This window comes from Falco rusticolus, chromosome 15 (assembly GCF_015220075.1).
Source record: "Falco rusticolus isolate bFalRus1 chromosome 15, bFalRus1.pri, whole genome shotgun sequence".
NCBI classification, from domain to species: Eukaryota; Metazoa; Chordata; class Aves; order Falconiformes; family Falconidae; genus Falco; species Falco rusticolus.
Genome location: NC_051201.1, coordinates 12,002,966 through 12,017,516, shown reverse-complemented (window position 1 = coordinate 12,017,516; position 14,551 = coordinate 12,002,966). Strand labels below are relative to the sequence as shown.

The window sequence follows — 14,551 nt, the reverse complement described above, 5'->3', positions numbered from 1 at the left end:
CTTAGGAGAAGAGTCTTAAAAACTCAAAGATGAATGAAAGGACAATGGGACATTTCAGTACAAACTCCCTTTGTAACAAAGATTCTCACCTCTTCTTGGGACAACGGCCTGAATTTAGTTTGATAGCGACTTAACTCTACATTTAAACGATGGACTGTCCTTTTCAAAGCATCATTTTCATCTACCAGTTCTTGTACTTGTTTTATGAGAGAAAGTAATTCTGTAGCCTCCTCTATTAAAACAAACATCCAACAAGAAAGATCAATCAAAAATTACTAACAAAAATTATTACATTTCAAACAACCAAGTAATTTTTTTATGATCATGTAAGTATTCTTTGACAATATTTCTACAAATGCAGAAAATACTGTTTGAAAACTACTTATGCATAGATACTTCCTCAAATCAATGAGCGGAAACCTAGTACCGCAGGAACTGCTTGTAAGAAATTACAAAAATCAAACAAGATAACTACAGAATAGCTTATATGCTTCTCCCACCTTCTCTATGTGACTTCTTTGCAACTGCTTTAAGTCTTCTGTTTTCTTGTTCTAGTCTCTGCAGCTGTAACTCCTGTTCTTGCATCTGCCGTTTTGTTCTCTCAGATTGCTGGACCACAACCTGGTATGCCATGCTCAGACAGCAGTTTTCTTGTTCTAGTTCTCTGATTTTTTCTTTAGTCATATTTTCCCACGCTTGCTTTGTCTGAATAGACACATCTGTAATGCCACAGTACAATGTATTTAAATGGTACTCAGACTTGAATACAAGTTTCAGCAAATTATAATCCATTTTTTCTAATATTAGCATTAGATATGAGTGATACTTCATAAAATCAGCTCACGGCTCCCAGAAGATAAGGCCAGAGAAAATGAAAAAGGGGATTTGGAACAAGAGCTATATAGTGGAGTGGCTGCAGGTTCTCATCTTTTCTCTTAGACACTGAAAACATTCCTTTCTTAAAGGGGAAAAAACCCCAAATCAGCAGATCTCCCTTTCCCTAGCATCGGTGACTAGAGAGGTGAGACAGAAATACCTACTGCAGTAAGCAAAATGTATATGCTCTGCATGTAGTAGTCAATCCTCTTGAGCCCTCCTTACTTTAATCCCTGTGTAATGACAGCTTTACCCTCCTTCCCACCAAGCAGGCTTCAATGATCTGTTACTGAATAGAAGTCACTTAACAGTCCTTGCAAAAGTAAAATTTTAGATCATCTGCACAACCGTGGATATACTACTGTAGCATCAGTAATAATGGATCACACTTTCAATTTTTTCTTTTCATGTGTTAGGGCTAACCAGCTTACCTATTAAAATGAAGGCTGAGATTTTACCCTTACTGTCAGACTTTTAAGAGCCAGCATAATCTAAACAGCATACAGGCATGAATATAAATTAGTACAGAACAGTTGCTTAGTATAGCATATATATGAAACACAAGAATTGGTTTTGAAATCCAGAGCTCTCTCTTTGTTATTGATGACATAGCGGCTTCATGTGTTTAGTAACATTTCAGGCGCTTATGGTCACTGTTAACTTCCTGTGAGAAGCTATAAGATACCTGGACAGCACAGAAATACACAAAACCCATGAACTCACGATAGGCACATATCCCACGCATGCAACACACAAAGTTCAGAGGCACTGTGCCTGGAGTTGTCACAGGGATGCAATAACATACAAATAAGGCACATACGAAATATGTTTACTATTTCAGTTGCAATGGAATACTTAACAGTGACATCCTCTAGTGTAAATGAAACTTAAGGGATTGGAGAGTTTAAATTCGTAACATCGCTTCACAGTCGTTTATTTAAGACTTTATTTTCCAACCTGAGTGATGTTTGAAAACAAGTCTAAAACACCTAACATAAAAAGCCTGATATCATCACAGGCACTCAGCACTTTCATTTCCTGTACAGGAGAAATACTTTCCCCCGTGCATCAGGCTTAGAGAATACAAGCAGGAAAATGTATTTTATATACATATGCATATTATTAAAGTGAAGATTATAGTAAAGTCATAGAAAAATCAGAAGTACCTGGGGATGGCGGAGGCTTTCCACATATCAGATTTTCAGCTAATGATTTTTTTTCCTAGCAGAGAAATAAAAAATGAGATCTGCTTTAACAATTATTTTTTCCTGAAGTACTCTGAACAGCATCACTGTTGGAGAACTTAAGAAACAGAACTTTTGAAACAGTTTCTTTTATATCAACAAAATTTAAGGTTGGATTCAGTACTGACAATACACAACTTGTCATTTACCCATCTTTGCATCACTTTGTCACTTATCACTGCCATCAGTCTCTTGTGGACACTTGAAACTGTTAATATTTTCCTTAGTTGTCAGAGATGTACAGTTCTCAAAACAATGTTATGGCTGACATAAAAGTTATATAAACACAAAGCTTCTTGACCAAACAGGATGGATATTGCTCCCATTTGTTAGTTTGTACTAAATAAGACTTTAGAATAGTCAATTATGATATGAACTTTCAGTCCCTAACTGGGAATCTGTGAATAAATTAAAATGTACATTGTCCTCCCTTTGCTGGTAAAAAATACCCCAGTACCTATTTGTACATTTTCAGAACTTCGTTCATCAGGAAAGAACCACAGGCTGAATTTATACTAATGTATTTACTTGAGGTGAACATGATCGATATGCAAACTTCTTCCACTTTTTTATGAAACAGCAGTAAAGTTCTGTAAGGATATGATGCCATGTAATTTAACATACCAAGACACTGTTGACTAAATGAGTCAAACTTCACAAACAATTTCAAAAGAAAATATGTGTGATCAAGAACTTGAAGAAAAAAAAAAAAAAAAGTGATGTTGACAATGGAAGAACTGACTGTTTTTGTAAATAATATTCCAGCAAGTTGATCTAAGAAACTAAACTTCTGGGTATTCTTTTTCAAGCTTATGAAAGCAGTCAGATGGGTCCAGCTGGAAAACTAGATAAAAACCTGATGAAGTCAGGCTCAGGATTTGAGAATTATTGGCCTGCTTTCCTATATAGTCATACTTTTTCAAAAGGAATGATTAGCCATTCTTGTACTCCAAAAGATTCCGTAGTGGCAACAAATTAATTTTCTTTTAAGTAACTGTAAACTATCAGCTCTATAACACCCTTTTTCCCAAAATGCATCACAAATTAACCTTCATATGTGTCTTACCTTTAAATTCAAGCCAAGATGTTGGTCTCCAGCTAAAGAAAAACAGATTTTTCAGTCAATTAGAGACAAAAGTATTTCTAAGGGTTCACGTGGTTATGTAAGCACACATATTACATACTGCAAATAAATGTAAGAAAGCCCTTCCTAGACCACAAACTGGATCACTAACTTTCCATTATCTCTTTCATGGTGTATCAGGATACTGCTGTGAGACCTTACTTCACCTCACAGTGTACAGATGCAACTATGGAAGAAATGAAGCTGTATTGTGGTTTTCCACTATTATTTTAGAATTTGACTAAAGGACAAATGAATTATTTTAATCGATTTTACTGGGCTTGAATGCTATTGCTTCTCTGAACAAGGCAAGTGCAAATCTGACAGCTTCCAAGATCTGCAGCACTTCCTGTATATAAGAGGGATTAGAAATGGTTTATATATTCTGTTCTTTTTAGTGTAATGCATCCACTTCCCAATATGGTTTTATCAAAGCAATAAATTCTTTCTGGATATTGTTCTCTATAAAGTTTTTAAAATAACTCCACTGAAACAACACTGGAATGCAACATGAATAAAACTTAAAAAGACAATTTTTAAAAACAGTCTCAGTTCTGCTTCCTCTTTCTTATCCAACAGCTACTAGAATGCTGCCATCCTCTGTAAAAACTACATTTTGCAGCTCTGGAACAAATTCTGATTTTCTGTTTTCATGATTTTAGAATAATGGACAAGACAACTGTGCAATAAAACTCCTATGCAGGCAGACTGGTCTTGGCCTCAATTTTTTTCTCCACAATATTCTACTGTTCAAAAAAATAGCTTAATGACAGGTTCAGCTATGAACCAAATGTCCCTCATCTAATGAAATTATCGCCACAAAGTTATTTGCGAAGCTTAACAATTCAACATTGAGAGTGATAACCTGAAACCAATGATCATATTCAGATCTCTATTCCGTCAGAACTCTCCTCTGTGACCTAATATACAATTCTAAGGCCCAGACCTTAAAAGATGGCAAGAACACAACTTCTGTAGTAAGGATAAACAAACCTAGTATAAACTGGGTTGATTCTGGCACATATATCAATATAAACATAGTAGAGAATAACAGTACTAGACAAGACAGACTCCACAAAACCTTTTTTTTACCCTCCTCTGTTTTTTGACTGGCTAATAGTGGATGTTTAGGAGTTTCAGTTATACAGTGAATATAGACCAATCTTCCCTCTTTATGCAGTTTTTAAATTTTCTGTAAGTACTAGAAATAGCTAAGTATTTAGTAGCATTTATTTCATTGCCCCTTTAAAAAAAAGGAATATCTCATTATCAAATTGTATTACATTTATGTTATTTAAAAATATTTTTCCCCACGGTATTAAAAGGTATGGCATTTTGACTTAAGTTTCTTTACCTTCTGTTTGCACATCTGATTCATTCACCAGCACCTGAAACTCAGTTTCACGAGAAGGCACCTCCTTCTTGTCAGCATTTGTACTAGGAGATGGTGGAAACTCTTTCTATGTAGAAATAAGACAAGCCTATCTAAATCATGATAACACTGTTAAAATAGCCCATACTGTATGAAAACTTTAGTGTACTAATGTCCCAGTCACACTCAGAATTGTACTCCAATATTTTGAGATATTAAATTACATACTTTTGTTTTGTTTTAGGGCTCTATGTAAATAAAATCTAAACCTTACAACAATCAACAGCAGGTAGGAAACTATGACAGTCATTTAGTTCATAGAGCAAATATTCCCTGTCACCTTATTCAGTCACAGGAGTCTGTGAGATTATTCTACATTTGCTTGCTTGCTGTGTCCTATCTAAACTTGCTTTTAATAACAGATCAACCACTTATCTACTATGTCACAGCACTGAGGGATTCATGAACAACTGCTGACACTGTCTTCACTGGTTTTCCCCTGCTCATTGCATACCAGTGTCCCACATACTCCACTCACTCCCTTTTTTCCCTCCCCTTCCCTCCTCTTACTGACTACTATCTCTTCACCTAGGGGTGTTTTTTCTGATTTCTTTCATGAACATAGCATTTTACTGCCTCTTTACTAGTCAGTTACTTCTTCCTGTTTGTTAAATTTTTGTATCATTTTGGACTGAACTTGAAATGTGCCTTAGGAGAGTATTAAGCTGCTCATTGCTGGTTACAGTTTTGGATTGTTTTAAAGTAGAGAAATCCACTGGTCTTCAAGACAACAAGGTAATTTATTTTGTTTGATTCCGAGTCTCCCCGTCTCTATATAGGTCCCTGCTTGTTAGCACGATACTGAATCATTAACTAAGCTTTCACCATTTAGAAGTAAAATGCCTAGTGCTTTTAATAAATAACCTACTAAGTATCATACTGAACATAACATATTGGACATTTTACAAGACGAAATTATGCACAATCATTATACACAATGCCCGTGTCTTCCTAGTAAGAAAAGGCTCCTAATAATCAAATATGCAATCTTTGAGGATCAACTAACAAACCTATCTCATGCAGGAGTAAATGAACCACAAAAACCATGTGAAATAAAAACTGAATAAATGTCTGAAGAGTTAGAAAAGAATGAAAAGCCTTAGAAATATTAAATATTTGCATTAATGTATTAAACTATGGTAAAGGAATTAATGCCTTTGAAAATCCTACCTTTTTCTTTTTGCAGGGAATAGCATAAATAGCATTGGTGCTAAAGTTTTCTCCCTTTTTCTCATTACTTTGACAGCTGGACTGTGACTGTATATCTGCATCAAAATGATGGGTATCCGTGTCCTCATCCTCATCATAATAGCCTAGTATTTCCGGGGACTGTACAGGAGATCTGTCGCTGCCATCAAGTTTCCAGTTGGGCCTGCAAGTGAAACAGGCGTTAAACTGCTTTCTATATTGCTTACTCTTCCAAAAAAACACAAGCTAGTGAACAACCATCAGTCTTACAATATACACAAGTCCAAACAGCTCACACAGACATCTAAGCTTCTGTTAGCTGCAAACATGGAATCTAGCCTATGCATATGCTTTAAAATAAGATGATTAACACTGGAGCTACATTTTCTTCTCTATCTTAAAGAAAAGGTCAGGTAAGAGATAGAAGGTTGCTAATTCTACAGCAAAAGAGAGTCTCAAATAATTATCTAGCACACAGGTAATATCAGATGTAATTCAGATGATTCCGCAGTGATCACCTGTTTGTATAACTGATAATCATTTGGCAGAAATAATGTATCGTTTTACTTGTGACTGCTGTACGATCCAAATCTCCTTCCCAATGATGACTCTATATGTGACATCACTTTATGAGAAATGGATTAAGAACTGTAGACACCGGACCTAATTTACCATGTCATGAGAAAGAAGTAAGTGGCTATAACAACAGCAGTTTGCTCTAACTCTTTGGTAAAATTGTATTGACAGATTCTATTTCTAAGATAAGATACCAAACCAGAAAGTATACATTACCCCATTCTAAGGTCTGCAACTGTCGCATAAGGTTCAAAACATTCTTGTTCCACACAGGTGGAATAATTTTCAGACTTCTGCAAAGGCAGAGGAAGAGCAGTAGTGCGCCCTGTTAGCGTTGCTGAAAGGACAGCTGCTGCTAGAGCAGATCTGGAAGAAAACAGAATAAAGCAATGAAACAATACTTAAAAGTCTTCTCTGTGCTCCACATTTCATATTTTTTTCCTTTGCAAAATGTCTTCACTATTTAAGCAAAGCAAAATGTTCACAATTAACAAGCACAAACATTACTGAAGTGCTAAGGGACTGGTTATAAACTATTAACTCCCAAAGTAAAGCACAAAACTGGGCAAGCTATCATAACACAACTATCTAAGAGTAAAGTACAGTACCTATTGGTTTTCCCAAATCACATGCATGAAAATCATGGAATATACTGAGTCACATTCCCAAAACTGACACTGATAATTTACAGTACTTAGCATTCACTTTAGCCATAACAATACTACCTGGCATTGTTTTGAAAGTGTTCCATGTTCTGCTATTCTAGCTCTTAGTTTCCATTATTCCCTACTCTGAACCTTTTACTGATAATTCTGAAGCCGTTAATGCTGGCACGCCATGACCTAGGGCAAGCATTAGTAGATAGGATGCTGCGGAGTATAGAGAAGGTAAGATGAAAAGGAAGAAAGAAGTAGGAACAAAGATGAAAGGAGAGAAATGGTGAGGACTGTAACAGGAATGACAATAACTGGAGGTCAAAAAGGAAGAAGAAATGAACCACGATTAAGTAGGAATGTTACAGACCCTAGAAAGACCACAGAAAACAACCAGAATTGAACTAAATGTAGAGAAAACATAAAAGAATAACTGTAAGAAACTACAAATGAAAAGAAAAATAAATTTCTATCTTCTCTTTATCTAATTTGTCTATAGAGCTAACTCAAATCCAATTCAACATGGTTTTACATGCCAGTTTTTTTAAGTCCCTGCTTTCTTTAATATGCAATAAAATGAAAAATGGCATGTTAGTCGCATTTAATTTAGGCTTTTCTGGTGAGTTAAAATTTCCTGAGTCATGGTACTGGTATTGCACAGTCCTACACTCTACCATAGCAGCCAAATTAAAAATAGTCCTAACTTTAAATAGTCCATTTGTCTTTAATTGACTCAGATTTATAATAAATTACTTATTCATGATGGTCATTGTCCTAATTATTTAGCATGCTTAGGAGTGGGAGAAAAATAAGTATCTTTAAAGTTCAAAGAAGGGAATTGCTCCAAATAAAAATATGTTCTATTTATGAAAAGGTTCACGTAAACACTGCAGCAAGGACATGCAATTCTTCTAATCATGCTTTTCTAGTATGCTATTGTAGTTGACAAAGCCAAAAAAACCAAACAAAACTCAAAACCTACCTGGGCCCTTCTGGAGGAGGGTTTGGACTACAAGGGGAAGGGGTGCAGGGAACTGCAGGTTTAGGAGCTATGGTAGCAGCAGGGATCAGGCCATGAGTTATATGTTTCTAAACAATTTAAAATAAAATTAGTTGACAATGACTTTAAGAATCACAATTGAAAAAACAGAATTGAACATGCACAAAAACTCACAATGTAAAATGATACAAAAAGGAAGAACAATTACATGCAATTAATGTAAACAGAAGACTTGAAATGGTTCCAATTTTAACTTTTTAACATGTATGAACAGCTACTAATGAAGGTTAGAAATGTAATTTACATGACCCATGAATGTAGGTTTTCCACCCACTATATCACAGTCTGCAAAAAGAGAATTTTAACTTACTCAAGTTTGGGTTTTTCCTGTATATATACACATGAAAAAAGGAGTACTAGTAATTAATTTTCTTCAAAATATTTGAACCCTGCTTCAGAGTAACAATATTAGTCCCTTTCTTGTAGAAAGAGTCTGTCAGAAGTAATCCTCAGCCATAGTAGTATGAGATGGAAGAAAAAAACTATCACTAAACAAGTCTTGCAGTCAAAGGTTCAACCTGAATAAAAGAAAAAAAATCCTAATGCATTTTTATCAGCAAACCCAACAATTTTTTTTTAAAGGATAACATTAAACATCAACTCAGGAAAACTAGGACCATAGCCCTACAAAAAGTACTTTGACTGTAATCACATAACAGTTGAGGTTGGAAGGAAGCTCTGGAGATTGTCTTGTCCAAGTCCCTGCTAAAAGCAAGGTCAACCTAAGTCTACCAGAGAGGGCAGCCTAGGATCCTGTCCAGTCAGGTTTTGAGTATCTCCAGGGCTGGAGACCCCAGAGACCTCCCTGAGCAACCTGTTCCAGTGTTGTATCACACTCACAGTATTTTTAAAAACTATTAAGGACCACCCACACAGTGTTTTTATTATTATTATGTTTATGTTTAAGTTGAATTTTCTATGTTTAAATTTGTGCCCGCTGCCTTTCTAGGCATCAGAAAATACTATGTCACAATGAAGTCCATCACCTTCAGACAGATACTACTTTTTAACAGAGAAAAAAGGCTATGTTTCTGCTACTTCTGCTACAGAGATTTTTTTTCAATTATTCTTTAATTGTCTTCTCCAGCAGGATAAAATAAACAGATGGGAAATATTGGTGTCTTTACAGGAAGGTGCATCAAATAACTAAATGGTGCATTACAAAGGCTGTCTTTTTATTGGGTCATATCTTGCAAACGTACTGCTCCTTAATTACGCAAATCTGTCTGGCACGCACCAGTTTGTTTACTAAAGGCTGTTGACTGTAGAGGTCTTACTAGGGTCCAGGCAACATAGCTGAGGTAAAAGGCTGCTAGCCCCCAGCAAAAGGCAAGAACAGAAGATCAATAGTTTATTTTCACTGTAATACTAAAAACCCCTTCAATTACTTCAAGTACGTTAGAGGACAATATCCACACCGCTACTGACAAGCCTACAACCCTTGCCTGCTCTGAGATTTCACTAAGAACTTCTATCAGTTCTCTTTACCGCTGGAAAGGAGGGAGCGGCACCCCCGCCCGGGGCCCGCCAGCGCCCACGGGCCGCCCTGAGGGGACGGGCGCCGGCCACACCGCCCCACCAAGCCGGCTGCTTCTGGGGGAGGCAGACAAGCCCAGTGCTGAGGAAAAGGAGAGCGCCCGGCGTCCGGGCGCCTTCTTTTCTTCGCTTAGGATTTATTTTTCTCTCCGTTATTCACTTCAAAGTGCTCAGCGATGGCCGGCGTCAACCGCAGGGCGCGGCCGCCCGCCCCGAGGGACCCCCCCCGAGGGACCCCCGCCGCTGGCCCTGCTTCCCGGGGGCGCAGGCCCGCCCTGGACAGACCCGTACTCACAAAGTCCTTCCGCCTTTTCCAGAAACGGAGCGGCATCGCGACCGGGTAGGGGACGGCTCTGTGCCGCTGCCTCTCGACGACAGTCCCCCCGCTTCGGACGCTTTCCAGTTGCGACCCGCCTGGTAACAAAAGCGCGGCGGATTGGCTGCGGGCTTGCGCCCCCCCAGTCAGCACGCGTCTTACTCACGCCACCCCGGCCCTAGCAACCTACCAGTGGCGAGGCCGGGCTCGCCCCGCCTCCTCATTCGCTGGCGGCCGGCGGAGCTCTCGCTTCCTATTTGTCAGCGCCGCTGTCAGCCAGGCGCGCGCCCTGAGGCGGGCGGTAGCTGCGGGCCGGCGCCGTTCCCGAGGCGGCGGAGGGATCTCGCCGCTGCTGGGGCTGCGCTGCGTCCTCCGGCTGAGGGACTGCGACCGCCGGAGCTCGGAGCACCCGGGACGGAGCTCAGCCTCGTCAGGCAGGTCGGCGGGGCGCCGGGGCCACCCCTGGGGCCGTCCCCCGCTCCTCTCAGAGCGGGCCCCGCTGCAGGATGTGGCTCGGGGGGGCAGTGTTTGCGTGGGTACCGGCTGGTCTGTGGCTCTCCTCATTACAGCATGCCTTAGCCACCAAGATTCCGGTCTCTTCCTAAAGTCAGAACACTGCAGAAAGCTGGTAAACCTGACGGTAATCTCTCTTTGTAATAATCCGTCTGGAGACTTCTGCCAGCTGAGGGCTGGAGGTGCCTCTGGAGTCAGCTTTGTAACTGAAGCAGGCTTTCAAGGCTGAATGAAGGCGCAGGAAAGGCAGTGCGGTTTTTTCACCATTTGCGTATCTTAACTCGGGTGGGTTTCGGATCGACTGGCAAGGTTGGGAGTGGAATTTGCAAGCTAACACCCTGTATTGAAGAGAACAGAGTTGCTTACCAATTTTGATGTATTACAGTAACAAAGGTAGCTTTGGGGAGGAAGAATACTCTTACAGAGTATTAGATGTTGTAAATTCCAATCATAAAATCAGGTTTGGAACAGGTTTATAAAATGTATTAGTGTCTTCCACATTTCTTTCTAGGGTGTAACTGCTAATGAAGTAAAGATTTCAAGGAAGCCTGATGACAACAAAAGCAAACTCTACTGTGTCAGCAGGATCTATAGCTGTCCCTTATGGGCATGTAATTGGAAATGAGAAGTGGAGAGGGTCAGAGATAGCCCAAAGGCTACAAGGTAAGTACAAACAAATTGGAAGAGGCAAAACGATTCGGGTGAAGCATTCCTCTCTATCACCCAGTATTGTTAAGATTAGTTGGAATGTGCTTTACGCTGCCTGACTGGTTCCGTATTTGTCATACAGCCTGTATTAGCAGGCTGAAAATTCCTGTTTGTCTGTTTGGTATCCGCATGATCAGTGCAGTCATATTTGCATAGATGCTGAGCACTGCAGAGAAGCAGAAGTATCTCCTTCTTGGGGACCACAGCAGTGGGGTTATTGTGAGTACGCATCTCCACTGAAGTCACTTGAATTTATATGGGTACTGGGACTGTGCTATCATCTGTTGGCACAGCAAACTAAATTAAGGTGATCCTTCCAGAATAGCTTGTGATGTTTTTGTTCAAGTCCAGAGTTTACTGAGAAGCTATGGCACTTTCAGATCTGTAGTTTGGAAGTGCTATTAATTGGCATTACTAAAGGCATCACAGGGTACTTTGGATTGCTTGTACCAATTTTGCTTAAAGACAAGAAAAGCTTTTAAAGAATATGAAGTTTGTTGCGGAGTCACTAGTATTATTGACACGTTAGAAAGGTTGTGCTGTGAAGTAATTATTAGTATATTTTTAACTACTGTATTTTTTTCTTTCAACAATGTCACCTTAAGGGAAAATTAGACTCATCTTTGAAGATGGCTTGGGACTTGTGGATTTTCATCTTTCAAACAGAACTTGCATTTTATATATTTCTGAAGCAGATTTGGTTGCAGGGGATGAATTCAAACGAAGATTGGCTCGGTTTAGGAATGTAAGTAGTACGTAAGGAGAAAAGGAAAAGTTTGCATTGGTGTTTGTTTATTCCATGCTTCTTGTGTTATTTTTTGAATTCTAATGGCAATTATCACAGAAATTTAGCTCCACTTGAAAACTGAAAAAATTATGCAGCTGTGTAATAATGCTGTATTAAAGCTCAGTACTGTTGCTGCAACTTCTTTTCTTCCTGTGATTTGCTTTCAGGCAGCTCATACTTGATGCATTTTCTCTCTGTTGCATTTCATCAGTTTGTCATTAATGAGGTCTTCTTTTTTTCCTTTCAATACAGGCCAGCAGTCTCAGTGGAATAGTAATTGTAGAGAAAACCCAAATAAGTGATCAGTACTTCTCAGCAGTACAAAAGTTTGTTGTGCTAGAACTTGGAATGGTGTTGCTTCCTGTAGGAAATCAAGGAGAAGCTTCTCAACTTATTACTCAGCTAGTAAGTTTCTATGGTAGTGGACAAACCTTTATTAAAATACAAGACGTGAGGAGAATTACCTCTTTTCCCACAATCATCACTTGTTTCAGAAAGAATACTGGGATCTTAAAAAGGCACGCAACGTATTTTGTTGTTTGAATGCACAGAATAAGTATCCTGCAGTAGGAATATGATAGTATAGCTCAGTAAAAAGAGCTCATTTGGGAACAAAGGGGAAAAAATCGAAGGATATCATACTGGATTTTTTTAATGTGATTTTGCACTGAGGTGTCACTGGATAGCGTTAAGCAATCTTCACTCAAGGCCTCTGTCAAAACCAACTTGAGATTTTGCTTTGTCTCAGGCTGGGGAAACCGTTCTTAAGTTGTTTCTCTTAATCTGATTCCATCAAAAGGAGGACAAAATCATTGTTTTAGTTCATGGTTGATATTAAGAAATTGTTCTTTTCCTAGTGAGACGTTGTGGATCTGCATCAAAATTCTTAATAAGGGCACACGCATAAGGAGAGAGCTTGTTTTTAAAACTTCCTAGTGATGAGCTCCTCTGAGATGAAAGAAACTATTTTAAAAACCCAAACCAGAGTTCCAGCAGAGGGCACTCAGCGTCACATACGGTTTTGTTTTTCTTCAGGTCCGGGAACAAAGTAAGGATCACAGTAGTAACCCCTTTCTCCGGAAGCAATGTTCTCAGCTGGCAGAGCCATCACTCTTTCGGACGGTTCAACAAATTCCAGGAGTTGGGAAAACAAAAGCTCTGCTTTTACTGCAACAGTTTGGAAGCCTCCACCGTCTATGCAATGCATCTGTCAAAGAGCTTGAGCTGGTAGTTGGACAAACAGTAGCACAACAGATTTATACCTTTTTATGTTCCTGACATGCATGGGTAGTGCCGTTTTGGAAAACAAACCTTTTTGTTTGTGTTTCTTGTGAATTATAAAATTATTTTTTTAATAATCACATACGACAGTGATTTCTGTAATCCTGGGTAACAACTGGAGTGTATTGACTAGTTGTTTAGATTATTACTCTGCTGCTGCTTCTTTACATGTGTTCTGCTTAAGTCGATCGAGCTGTGAAAACTGCCTTGAAAAGAGGGCTGTAAAGTGTTTTGCATTTATCTTGTACAAAAAACAGAGAGAAAGCTGTTTTTTTCAGCATCCACAGAAAAAAAAAATTGAAAGCAAGTTGCTTGATTTTGTCTTCCAGAAATAAACACCTTGTTAATATGGGAGTGGTGTTACCTTCTCAGTAACTGAGTTAGCATACCTTGCTTTATAGTAGTATCTTTGATTTATGATTCTTAGGACTTCCTAAAGGAACTCCAGCTGGTATACATCTTTGGCTTAAAACTAGCTTATTTTTCTGGTTTCTTTTTCAGTTCACAGGGTGTTACCAAATTTATTTCCTTGTGTCCAGTATCCAAAATCTTCATGTTGCACTTTTGAATATAGTTTGGGATAATGATAATCTATTACAATATATTTTGACAGATTATCAGCTATAATCATTAATTATAGCAAGTATACTATACACTACAAAGAAAATAATGTGGGAAGCTTTGATCAAAATTCATAATTAATCCTGTTCATCTAGTATCCTTTTCAAAAGTTACTTATGAAGATGATTGGTTTTACTGACATCTTGCATTTTATTTTAAATTATATTATCCTATTTAGTAAGGGTAAAATTGCCTTTTGCCTTACGTACCCATTAAGGAGGTATGTGAAAAGCTGCTTTGCTACTACTTGGGCTTTGGATCACAGCAGGCAGGGAGTGGAACAGGCTTTTCAACGCGCTTTTGTACACTAAAGAGAAGCAAATACTAGAACCTTGGCACCTCTGTAATCAATCTCATCTGCCGGTTAGAGTGGTCAGCAGATAGACCTGTTTACTTACCCTGATTCCATACTCGGGATGAAAATACACTTGCAATTTGGTCATAAACATTTAATTTACTGAATAATAAACAGAATTTCTAGAACTATAGGAAAAGATACTTTCTTTACAACTAGGGAATGCTTAAGCTTCTTTATAAAACTCTGTTTAGGTTTTATTTCCTCTTAGACTGTGTCACTTTGCTATGGAGACTGGATTTCACATCTAAAGGTACATGGCTGTTGATGTTGCAAGGCAAA

The 14,551-nt window shown here is 38.6% G+C and overlaps 2 protein-coding genes across 6 annotated transcripts in view; one reads left to right on the top strand and one right to left on the bottom strand.

Moving 5' to 3' along the window:
• The window catches only part of CEP89 (centrosomal protein 89), a 36,666-nt gene extending 26,569 nt beyond the window's left edge, over window positions 1-10,097 (bottom strand). For both annotated transcript variants that reach the window (XM_037409242.1, XM_037409243.1), the window contains exons 1-9: window positions 9,984-10,097; window positions 8,075-8,181; window positions 6,656-6,805; window positions 5,846-6,047; window positions 4,598-4,703; window positions 3,187-3,218; window positions 2,043-2,097; window positions 501-719; window positions 90-232 (exon numbers count right to left, since the gene is read on the bottom strand). In XM_037409242.1, coding sequence (XP_037265139.1) covers window positions 90-232; window positions 501-719; window positions 2,043-2,097; window positions 3,187-3,218; window positions 4,598-4,703; window positions 5,846-6,047; window positions 6,656-6,805; window positions 8,075-8,181; window positions 9,984-10,019 — 1,050 coding nt within the window. In that variant the 5' untranslated portion in view covers window positions 10,020-10,097. The remainder of the gene's footprint in view (window positions 1-89; window positions 233-500; window positions 720-2,042; window positions 2,098-3,186; window positions 3,219-4,597; window positions 4,704-5,845; window positions 6,048-6,655; window positions 6,806-8,074; window positions 8,182-9,983) is intronic.
• Window positions 10,098-10,279: 182 nt separating this feature from the next.
• Window positions 10,280-13,647, top strand: FAAP24 (FA core complex associated protein 24). Of its 4 annotated transcripts, none has more exons than XM_037409103.1 (5): window positions 10,280-10,442; window positions 11,029-11,180; window positions 11,831-11,970; window positions 12,265-12,417; window positions 13,048-13,647. In XM_037409103.1, exons 2-5 carry the CDS (start codon window positions 11,069-11,071, stop codon window positions 13,288-13,290), a joined length of 648 nt encoding a protein of 215 aa, XP_037265000.1. In that variant the 5' UTR covers window positions 10,280-10,442; window positions 11,029-11,068; the 3' UTR covers window positions 13,291-13,647. The 4 variants fall into 4 exon arrangements, with proteins under 4 accessions (XP_037265000.1, XP_037264999.1, XP_037265001.1 ...); XM_037409102.1 differs by having other exon boundaries at window positions 10,281-10,438; XM_037409104.1 differs by lacking the exon at window positions 10,280-10,442 and adding an exon at window positions 10,450-10,802.
• Window positions 13,648-14,551: the final 904 nt, after the last annotated feature.